We start from the raw sequence: 11,805 nt of genomic DNA, 5'->3' as shown, positions 1-11,805 counted from the left end.
CCAACCTTCAAATAATCATGTTCAGTTATGCACTCAATACTTGGTCGGGAATCCTTTTGCATGAATGACTGCTTCAATGCGGCGTGGCATGGAGGCAATCAGCCTGTGGCACTGCTGAGGTGTTATGGAGGCCCAGGATGCTTCGATAGCGGCCTTAAGCTCATCCAGAGTGTTGGGTCTTGCGTCTCTCAACTTTCTCTTCACAATATCCCACAGGTTCTCTATGGGGTTCAGGTCAGGAGAGTTGGCAGGCCAATTGAGCACAGTAATACCATGGTCAGTAAACCATTTACCAGTGGTTTTGGCACTGTGAGCAGGTGCCAGGTCGTGCTGAAAAATTAAATCTTCATCGCCATAAAGCTTTTCAGCAGATGGAAGCATGAAGTTCTCCAAAATCTCCTGATAGCTAGCTGCATTGACCCTGCGCTTGATAAAACACAGTGGACCAACACCAGCAGCTGACATGGCACCCCAGACCATCACTGACTGTGGGTGCTTCACACTGGACTTCTGGCATTTTGGCATTTCCTTCTCCCCAGTCTTCCTCCAGACTCTGGCACCTTGATTTCCGAATGACATGCAAAATTTGCTTTCATCCGAAAAAAGTACTTTGGACCACTGAGCAACAGTCCAGGGCTGCTTCTCTGTAGCCCAGGTCAGGCGCTTCTGCCACTGTTTCTGGTTCAAAAGTGGTTTGACCTGGGGAATGCGGCACCTGTAGCCCATTTCCTGCACACGCCTGTGCACGGTGGCTCTGGATGTTTCTACTCCAGACTCAGTCCACTGCTTCCGCAGGTCCTCCAAGGTCTGGAATCGGCCCTTCTCCACAATCCTCCTCAGGGTCCGGTCACCTCTTCTCGTTGTGCAGCGTTTTCTGCCACACTTTTCCCTTCCCACAGACTTCCCACTGAGGTGCCTTGATACAGCACTCTGGGAACAGCCTATTCATTCAGCAATTTCTTTCTGTGTCTTACCCTCTTGCTTGAGGGTGTCAATGATGGCCTTCTGGACAGCAGTCAGGTCGGCAGTCTTACCCATGATTGTGGTTTTGAGTAATGAACAAGGCTGGGAGTTTTTAAAAGCCTCAGGAATCTTTTGCAGGTGTTTAGAGTTACGTCGTTGATTCAGATGGTTAGGTTAATAGTTGTTTAGAGAACCTTTTCATGATATGCTAATATTTTGGGACAGGCATTTTGGGTTTTCATGAGCTGTATGCCATAATCATCAGTATTAAAACAATTAAAGACCTGAAATATTTCAGTTGGTGTGCAATGAATCTGAAATATATGAAAGTTTAATTTTTATCATTACATTATGGAAAATAATGACCTTTATCACAATATGCTAATTTTTTTAGAAAGACCTGTACATAGTTGTTGTAAACTTTTGATAAGCTGTTTGCATTAAAGCTGATATAAATTGTTCCTTAACTTTACAATAGTGATGAGAGTGGTAAATAAAGTTGTGATAATGGTAAACTAGGGGAATGTACTTTGGAATGAATGGTCCCATAAAGTTTTGGATTTTTGTATATTTTAAATATGATTGGGTCATTCTAAAAGCCAACACATCCCCAGAAGGCTCCAGTCAGCCATGTGTCTGTCTGTTCCAGGTGAGGGAGTGGTTCGCTGAAGTCCAGCGACGTTTGGACGTGGGATCAGATCCCTTCCTGGAGCCGGAGGCAGGAAGAACCGATGGAAAGATATCCACAAAGGATGATGGAGAGACGCAGGGCGAGAGGTCAGCATCCACCGAGGAGCGAGCTGGCCCAGGACGAGGCGATGAAGAGGATGATGATGAAGAGGATGATGATGATGAAACAGACGACAGCGAGCTCTGGGAGCCGTCCCGCAGCGTCAGGAAGAGTTTATCCGTTTCTGAGGACTAGTGATCGTCACCCCGCGGAAAAAAAAATGGGCTGTTACAAAATCAGTGCTGTAAGACAGTGAACTGAGAAGTTATGATTTAATTTAGTTTTTGACACTGATTTACACAAACAGTCACTGTCTGACTGTGTGGTAAACATTTTTAAATCAAGTCCACGCGACTCTAAAACACAAATTATTAGCTTTAGCTTGTTCACTTTCCCAATGCTGTTAGGAACATTTTAATAAGAATCAAACTTTTATAAGCAGCTGCTAAACAGGAACTTGTTCTGTCTTCAACCTGAGCGAGGGTTAAAATCACTATATTTATCCCAAAACCAATTAATTCTTCTTTAAACAATAGTTAATAATAATAATAATAATCAATGTGTTTGGAAGTTTTAAAGTCCAACATGTTTTTCAAAGCTTGAGTAAAAGCAAAATCAGAATCTAAGGAAATGTCTTGTGTTTACGTGGCGCTGAATCTGACCTCACTGTTTTTATTGATCTTTGATTTAGTGTTTTTAGCTGGTCTCAGATCAGACCTGTGTGTTGAACTGAGTCAGACTTTAGGCTCAACTCGCTCCTAAAACTTGAATCTGATTAAAAGTCCTTTGTAATTTATGAGGTTGGAATAAGTCGACATCCCTACTCAGTTCATCCCAGATGATTTACCCCCCCCCCCCCCCGACCCCCATCAGTGTCCTTAGAGCCCCAACAGCTCAGCTGCACCGTCAGCAGGATGTCTCCTGTATGACTTCAAAATGCTGAATTTAATGTTTGTGACCTAATCACAGTTCAGAGATGACCAAATTCTTTATCTGCCTAACATTAATTTGTGTTTTTTGAATCAAAGCACTTTATTTTGTTCAGAAAAGTTCATTCTTGTTTGTTTTTATTTGATCAGATCTGACATCTCTCAGTATAAAATACTCTGTTCTTTGTTTGCTGAAATGAACCTATGAGTAACTTATTCACATTAATGCTGAGAGTGGATTAAAATCCAAACTGATCAGGCAGATTATTGACAGAACAAGGAGCTTTTCTCTCAGTTTAGTTTGAGATAAATGTGACAGAAAGAGTCCCTTAACTCTGATCCAAAAGCCAGTTTTATAATGCTAATAAATACAAAGGATTATTTTTAAATTATCTTTATATTTTTAACCTAACACTTGGAAATCAGAAGGAAAAGATGGCACATAATGTGTTTAACATGAACGTGCATGAAAACTCCAGTTCATTATTCTGATTTTATTCGAGCAGCAGGAATCTTGTGCCAAAGTGTTGCCTCGTGAGCAGCGAGCTACAACAATCTGTAAACTCAATCATGTCCTGAATTTACTGAAATCCTAAAACAGAATGTTTCTGCTGCAGATCCAGGCCGGACTGTGAGTGAACCGATCCACAGGTTCTGACCCGTTCTGTAAGAGACACTGGTTAACAAGTTCTAATCTGAACCCGTTCTGCACTGAAAAGAAAAACTTAAAGCACCTAAAAACTAAACTTAAAAAATGCACTTTTTCCACTCGGGTTTGAGGTGGAATAAATCCTGATTAGGCACCTTAGTCTCACATTATACCATGAAACGGCTCCGAGAGACCAAATGTGTTTTTGTATGACTAAACTAAACAGTATTTTGCCTTTTTTTTGTTCTATTCTTGGTGTTTCACGATGAGTGTGTCAAATTTTGTAATGATATCCAGTTTGTGTTTCATGACAGACATTTAAAACAATCATGCACCAGTTTCTTGCACCAAAATGAGCCCCGTTGTTGATAATTTGCCAACTTGAAAAAGCTTAAAGCTTGTGTTTGTTGTTTGTATTGCTTTAATTGGTGGGAGCTGTTTCTGCCAATCTCTCCCCCCCCCCCCACCACCACCACTTTTATTCCTTCTCTGGCCTTCTTTTGTCAAACGAATGACTGCACTCATGATTTTTTTGCACCTTGTGGAGACATTTCTGTAAGTTGTAAACGGGGAAACTCGTCGGTTGTTTGTCTCCTGAGATTTGCTGACACAAACGGTTCAATGAATGCCTTTTAGAAAACGGAAAATCCTTCACAAAAATTTTGGAAGACCTCTTCTCTTAAAAAGTGCTTTTTTCTGTTCAAAGGAACAGTTGTGATAAAGAAACAGCACAACCTTCCCCTTGTGGTGGGAAGTCTTCCAAAGACAGATCGATGGACTGAATCTTGTCTTTGCTGGTAAACCATTGTGCCTCCATGGCTCCTAGATCTGTTTGGACATCAGAAACCTTCATGAAGGGCACGTGTTGGAGCTAAACCCACTGAGCCCTACGCTCCACTGACATCAAGAGAAACTTACAAACTGAAGCTGACTTCACATCTTATCCCTTAAGTGGATTTATTTGTGTTTTTATCACAGCAGTTTGGTACTTCAGCCTCCGTGGCTGTCGTTTAGTTTGGGTTTAGGAACACGTGGAGAAGCTGGATTTTACTGTAGAGACAAGTACCTAATGAAAAGAACAACTTGAAGAAGTTAAAGTGTACTTGTGTGATAAACTGCATGCAATAACCAGAACCAACAGCTCGTCTTCTGTAGGTTGGTGGATTTGGAACAGTCTGATCTGGACTAAACTGGTTTTATACCCTCAATAATACCAGATACTTTTATTACAATGTTGGCTCCAACTAAAGTTTTTTTTTCCCCCCATGTGTTGTCTGTGACTTTAGAAATAGTTATCAAGGTCTAACTTCAGTGTGTTCAATTTTAAAATATCTAAATTTCCATCTTTTCACAGTAAGACTGTAAAAACGATTTATAGCAGAACTTTTTGTTTGGATCAACAATGTGTCGTCATTCCAAGTTTTGTCATTAAACAGAACTTTGGGCCCTTTTATAAACTGTTTTTTTTTTTTTTTGATGGTTCTGTCCACAGGTTGGCCCTAAAGGTGTCCACCTCGGTCCTTTACTGTCTGCTTTTTCTTCTCATCATAAACTGTCCTGGAGGGTGTTCTGTCATATCTTTATACAACATCAGTGGAATGATCGTTAACTACATGTACAATAAAGTTGTGCTTTAAATTAGACTTTTAGGATTGATCAGTGTTAAAGTTGTTTCTTTTTGTTTTTGGTTGTAAAATAAACCTGTCAGAATGTGATTTTTTTTTAAAAAGACTAACTTTAGTGCAACAATGGTAAAACAACAAAGAATGAATTCCTTGATGAGTCTGGTCTTTTTCTGACAAACGCATTCAATGTCACAAATATTCTCTAAAGTACTTGTCAGAGCTGTTCAGATATGTTTGCACTGGTTTTAATAAACGTAGGATAGTAAAAATTTAAGTCTTGTTTTTAACATAACTTTTTACAAAAATAATCAAATCAAATAAAAATGATTGTCATAAATATCGTTTAAAACTATTCAAACTGCAGCCATTTTTTTAAAGCTTCATAACCGTTTTGACAAAAAAAATCAAAGAGACTGTTCTCTCACTGAAGTACTCAACTGATTAGCAAAATTAAACCTTACGTGAATGATAACCCAAACACACCAAATTGAAGTACGCTGGTGAAGATTCTCAGTCATCCAGGACATAATAAATAAAAAAAAAACGTTCAATACAAAACAACTGGACTTTATTTGTAACGGAAGACGTTTCGCTCTGAAACTGAAGTACCTACAGGGTTTGTTACCATATCTCTTCATTTATAAAGCACTTAAAAACAGCAACAAGGCCAACCAAGGGCTGTACAGTAAAACAAGCAAAGGACACAGGATAAAATGCATAGATCCAAATAGGTAAATATAAGAACTAAATGACTAACATTATAGAATACAGACAAGTTAAAATCAACTCGCACATTGTCAAAAGCCAGGGAATAAAAGTGAGTTTTCAAACAAGACTTAAAAACTGTGATAGAGGGCGTCTGCCTGACATGTAGTGGTAACTCGTTCCATAGTCTTGGACCTGCAACAGAGAAAGCCCTGTCACCTCTGAGCTTAAAACAAGTGTCTGGAACCAGTAAAAGCAACTGGTCTGCTGATCTCAGAGAGCGCTTTGGGACATATAGCTGCAGCAGATCAGCAAGATAGGAGGGGGCAGAACTGTTCACAGATTTAAAAACATGAACCAGGAGCCAGTGAAGGAAGGCCAAAACTGGTTATGTCTCTTTTGTCTGTACCAGTTAAAAAATGGGCTGCAGCATTTTTGACCAGTTGTAATCATACAGTAAGAGGTCTGACAGATTCCAAAAAGAAGCGTGTTGCAATAATCAAGCCTGGATGTTATGAAAGCATGTATTACTGTCTCAGGGTTACTTTTGGACAGTATGGGCTTCAGTTTAGACAGTCGACTCGCCTCAACTGAAACAAAAAAAGCAGGATTTAATAAACGTGTTTACATGACTGTTTAATTTCATGGAAGGGTCCATTATCACTCCCAGATTAGTGACAACTTGTTTCTCTAACGGGGCTAGAGAGGAAAGGTTAGTACAGTGTTACATCCTGTAATACTTCTTGCTTTGTGTGGTGTTCAGTTCAGATTATTCTTGTCAGTTTATTTCCTGAATCATGATATTAATCTCAGTGCTCGTATCGGTTAGTGCTAACTAAATAATCTGACCAGCGGGAAACCTTTAGGACCTTCTACATCTTCAGAGAAGGCATAAGAATTCAGCACATATGAAATGTTACATTTAAATATTTATTTAATAATAGTTTCATATAAAATTAATATTTTCAATATTGTTCTTGTTATTCTTTGCCAATTTTTCTTAATTCCTGTAAACTATGCACAATTATCCAATCAGGTTCTTTTAAATTTGCGTCTCCAGGCAGAAACATGTTTAAAGGGTCTTTCTCATTGGTTAGGACTTCACAGTCAGGAGAGAAGGCTCAGCTCAGTCAAAGCCTCCTCAGGATGAGTTTGGTTAGTTTTCCTCTCAGTTCATTAAACATCACAACATCGATGTAAGGTGGGCAGGATCAAACGCGGAGCTATGAGCCTTTGGGAAGACCCTGCAGGCATTTTTTTGACCACATAAATCTTTGTAATACATTCACTTGCAACGTGTAAATTCAAAAATCTGCACTGAAATTGCTCTAAAAATGAAGGTTAAATATCCCATTTAGGTTAACATTAATAATATTCTATATTGGATTTTGGTTTCATTACATGATTAATTTTTACAGTGAGTTTTGTGGGTTAGAGTTAAACCAGTATGAATCATTGATGGTTGCGTTCAAACACATTACAAGTTTTAATTGAATGCAAGAGACTGTGTAAGCGCCATTCTGACATTGAGGGTGTATCAAGATGGCGCCTTTGTTGATGGCACGCAGTCTACCTCTCCTGAGTTTGTTAAAGTTACTCGTGTTTTGCATTCTTTTCATCCATGATGTAGCCTCACTTCTAGTGTACAACCGCTCAACTTTGCTAAGGATCCAGGATTCGCTAAACAATGCACAGGTTTTTGGTACAATTGGACATTTTAAGACACCGCCACTCTTCCTGGCGTCTGTGCCAGCCTATTTACGCCGCATTACCAGGACGTTGCTACGCAACAAACGCCGCAGACGTGGAAGGAGAGCAGGAGTCCTAGTCGAATTCAAATTCTACCTTTCCTCTCACAGTACGGTTGATCATTGGCTTCTACTGCAGGACTTACCTTCGGAATTTGGCATTGTAGATGAACAGATGCTGGGATATATTCATCATTTAACGCGGGTTCCTCATTTTTCTGGACTGAATAAAACGTGCATTGAATTTAAGGAAATGCAAAGTGAGACGTCATTTATATTTGACCCATCAAAATGAATGCGGTCATTTATTTACAGAATCAAATTTAACATCAAACATTTACATTAATTTGGCAAATTATGAAAATAACAATATAAGCAATCAATCAGGAAAAATCATACGGCCATGATTTTTCCGTTGCTGCACCACAGACATTTATAAACTGTACAACTATGATCTTTTACCCACACGGATGTGAATAAGCACTTTACACAGACATTTCTAAATATCTGGGAGAATTTCTACTTGATAGAAAGTTAAAGATGAAAGAAGTTAAAGGGAGTAAGATTGAATGGGAGGGGAGGAATGTTCACCAGAACCGACACTCTCCATCAGAAGCCCAGCTCTCCTTCGGTACGCTTGGTAGGCAACTTGATCCATTACCTTTCTGAAGATTCATCAGCAGATATGGAATTCCGTTAACGCTACCTGTCCAGCGTCTCCTGATGGTGGCTGTAGCTCGTCAGAAGTAGTGGCTAGTGAAAGTTATAATCCCATGGAACTCGGAAGAGCTTTTTGTCATGTCAAGATCATCCCGTCTCCGACAGAACTCGAACAGAACCAGCAGAAAACTCTCCAGCACTCTCGAACTCTCCAAAACTCTAGAAGTCTGACAACTCTCCAACTCTGTGTAGACCAGGAAGTACTGACATTTTAAAGACTCTTTCCCGGTTCACTTTTTGGGATTTTTCATTGGTCAGAAACGACCAGACGGGGTGGGTTTTGTGACGTAAGAGGTTAGAGACAGCGAGAATTGTTATGAGACAGATCAGAAATGTTCTCACAGACCGAGAGGGTTTTGTTTTGGCGTGTTTCAGGAAACAGGTGCAAAACATCTCTACTTACGTCTGAGAGGATTCTAAAACATGACAGTTTTAACATAACAACTTGTTTTTCGTTTGACTGTAACCTTGTAAACGCACACACTTGCTCATTCAAAAGCAGAAATCAGAAAAATGCATAATTACTCTGTAACAGCTTTTAACATGAGTTCTAACTGCATGAGGATAAAAATCATTACTCAGTTAATAAAATTGATTAGTTCACTGCAACATCTAAAATGGTTTGAACTAAGACACTTTGATTATCAACATTTGTAAGATAGTAATGATAATAAAAAGAGAGTGTTCTTTTCACTTGAATCTTCAAGAAAGAAAGTCTCAGGATGGGTGAACCTGTATTTATGTATTCAAATACATGAAATGACAGTTCCTGTCCCACAAGGTTCTAAAGGTCAAGAGTTTTGACCTTAGACTTGGTTTCGACGTAGGCCTAGTCCACTACAGCATCTTCGACCTTCGTTGTTCCCTGATTCATCATCATCGGTGCCTCGTTCCTGTTAATCCTGGCGTCAACTTTCAGTTTCCACCTTGTCGCTCTGTGGGGACCCGTAAGTGGGTCTGCGTGCAACAGATCCTCCGCCCGCTTGCCCGAGCAGCTGTTGATGCAATCGGCTGTGTACCAGCACGTTCAGCCCTGTTTAATGCCCGATCGCTCTCAAATAAAACCTTTATGCTAAGCGATCTGATCTCTACTCATCGTTTGGATTTATTTCTGATGACTGAGACCTGGCTGAAAACAGGGAACAACAGTGCCTTTTCTGAGCTCCTCCCACCTGGTTACTCCTACCTGAGTGCACCGCATGTGTCTGGTCGTGGGGGCGGTCTCGCTGCTGTGTTCAGTGATAAACTCATCTGCCGCCCTCTGCCGCTTTGAACTTCAGCTGTTTGTGATGGATTCTGCACACCCCCTGCTGTGTGGTGTTTTATATTGCCCACCAAAATATAATAAGGATTTCATTAATGAGTTCTCAGAATTTTTAGCTGAACTGTTGCCAAAATTTGACAGTTTGCTTTTATATGGTGATTTTAACATTCATGTTTGCTGTCCCTGTAACCAACTCACTGCTGACTTTCAAAGCCTTCTGGATTATTTTAACCTGTCACAATCTGTGTCAGGGTCCACACACAGTCATAGTCATACTTTGGACTTAAGCATCTCTCACGGCCTTCGTGTATCTGTTATAGAAATTTTGGACACTTGTATTTCAGACCACTTTCCTATTATATTTGAATTTTCCACTCCTCCCCCGGTAAAAACTATGCTTCCAGCACGTCTCTGCCGCTTCATCACTCCCTCCACTCCAGGTCAGTTTGCTGCTGCGTTTAGAAGCACTGACTTATACTCTGCTGAAAGTCTGGACTCATCTCTACATCCAGAAGAATGTATCACCTCCTTTCAGTACACTTCTACAAAGATCTTGGACTCCATTGCTCCTTTAAGACAGACTTCTACAAAAATCAAGCCAGATCCCTGGCTTAATGGTACCACTCGGACCTTTAGACAATGCTGCAGGAAAGTAGAACGCAGATGGAAGAAAGACAGGCTTCATGTGTCCCAGGGCATACTGAGAGACTGTCTTTACGAATATCAAAAACCTGTTAAGCAGGCCAAATCACAGTATCTTTCCAATTTAATTTCTACCAGTTTTAACCGGCCAAGGGTTTTATTTAATACCATTCAGTCTGTCATTAATCCCTCCATCATTGTTCTGAAAACTGCTACACAGTCTACCTGTGATGATTTTCTTGTTTACTTTGTGAACAAAATAGACTCTATCAAGCAGAACATTGACAGTACATATAATGCTGTTCAGTTATGTGCTCCTTCAATAACCTCTTCTGTGTTTGATCAGTTCGACCTGGTCTCACTACCTCACCTAGTTAAGGTGGTTCAGCAGATGAAATCTACAAACTGTACTCTGGACATCATTCCCTCTAAGATGTTCAAGCAGTCCTTCAATGTTATTGGTCCTTGTCTTCTCTTCTTCTTCTTTTGGCTTTTCCCTCTTCAGGGTTCGCCACAGCGAGTCATCCTCTTCCACCTTACTCTGTCCTCACTCCAACTACCTTCATGTCCTCTCTAACTGCATCCATATATCTCCGCTTTGGCCTTCCTCTTTGTCTTTTTCTTGGCAGCTGCATTTCTAACATCCTTCTACCAATATACCCACGGTCCCTCCTCTTGACATGTCCAAACCATCTCAGTCTGGCCTCCCTAACTTTATCTCCCAGTTGTTCAACCTGTGCTGTACCTCTGATGATCTCATTCCTAATCTTATCCAGGCTTGTCACTCCTAAGGAGAGCCTTAGCATCTTCATTTCTGCCACTTCCAGTTCTTTCTCCTGTCTTTTTGTCAATGCCACTGTTTCCAGACCATACAATATGACAGTCTCACCACTGTCTTGTAAACTTTTCCTTTGACCTTTGCTGACACCTTTTTGTCACAAATCACTCCTGAAACTTTTCTCCATCCACTCCATCTTGCCTGGACTCTCTTTTTCACTTCTTTACCACATTCCCAATTTCCCTGGACAGTGGACCGCAAGTACTTGAAGTCCTGCACCTTTGTGACCTCTGCTCCTTGCTCACTGTTCCACCGGCCTCCCTCTCATTCATACACATGCACTCTGTCTTACTAGGGCTGACTTTCATTCCTTTTCTTTCAAGTGCATACCTCCACCTCTCCAAGTTCTCTTCCACCTGTCCCCTGTTCTCACCACAGATAACAATGTCATCTACAAATATCATCGTCCATGGGAATTCTTGCCTGACCGCATCTGTTAGTCGGTCCATCACCAGAGCAAACAAGAAGGGGCTCAGAACCGATCCTTGATGCAATCCCACCTCCACCTTGAAGCTATCTGTCACTCCTACAGCACATCTCACCACTGTCCTGCTGTCCTCATACATGTCCTGTACCAGTCTAACATACTTTTCTGCCACTCCAGATTTCCTCATGCGATACCACACCTCCTCCCTCAGCACTCTGTCATATGCTTTTCCTAAATCCACAAAGACACAATGGAGTTCTTTCTGACCCTCTCTGTACTTCTCCATCAGCATTCTCAAAGCAAAGATGGCATCTGTGGTGCTCTTTATTGGCAAGAAACCATACTGCTGCTCACAGATAGTCACCTCTCATTTAAGTCTTGCTTCCACAACTCTCTCCCAGATCTTTATCGTGTGGCTCATCAACTTAATTCCCCTGTAGCTGCTACAACTCTGTACATCACCCTTGTTCTTAAAAATGGGCACCAGCACACTTCTTCTCCATTCCTGAGGCATTTTCTCACCCTCATATATGCCATTGAATATTTGAGTCAAAAACCTCACTGC

General features: G+C 40.8%; 1 protein-coding gene across 1 annotated transcript in view; it reads left to right on the top strand.

Moving 5' to 3' along the window:
- Positions 1-1,888, top strand: part of LOC119410209 (zinc fingers and homeoboxes protein 1) — a 14,005-nt gene extending 12,117 nt beyond the window's left edge. Inside the window, exon 7 of the mRNA XM_037677119.1 lies at positions 1,613-1,888. Within this exon, the coding sequence (XP_037533047.1) occupies positions 1,613-1,888 (276 nt within the window). The remainder of the gene's footprint in view (positions 1-1,612) is intronic.
- The last annotated feature ends 9,917 nt before the right edge of the window (positions 1,889-11,805 follow it).

This window comes from Nematolebias whitei, chromosome 5 (genome assembly GCF_014905685.2).
Source record: "Nematolebias whitei isolate Nwh7 chromosome 5, NemWhi1, whole genome shotgun sequence".
In the NCBI taxonomy this organism is placed as follows: Eukaryota; Metazoa; Chordata; class Actinopteri; order Cyprinodontiformes; family Rivulidae; genus Nematolebias; species Nematolebias whitei.
Note: the sequence above shows the minus strand (reverse complement) of the source record. Positions and strands in the feature narration are given on the sequence as shown.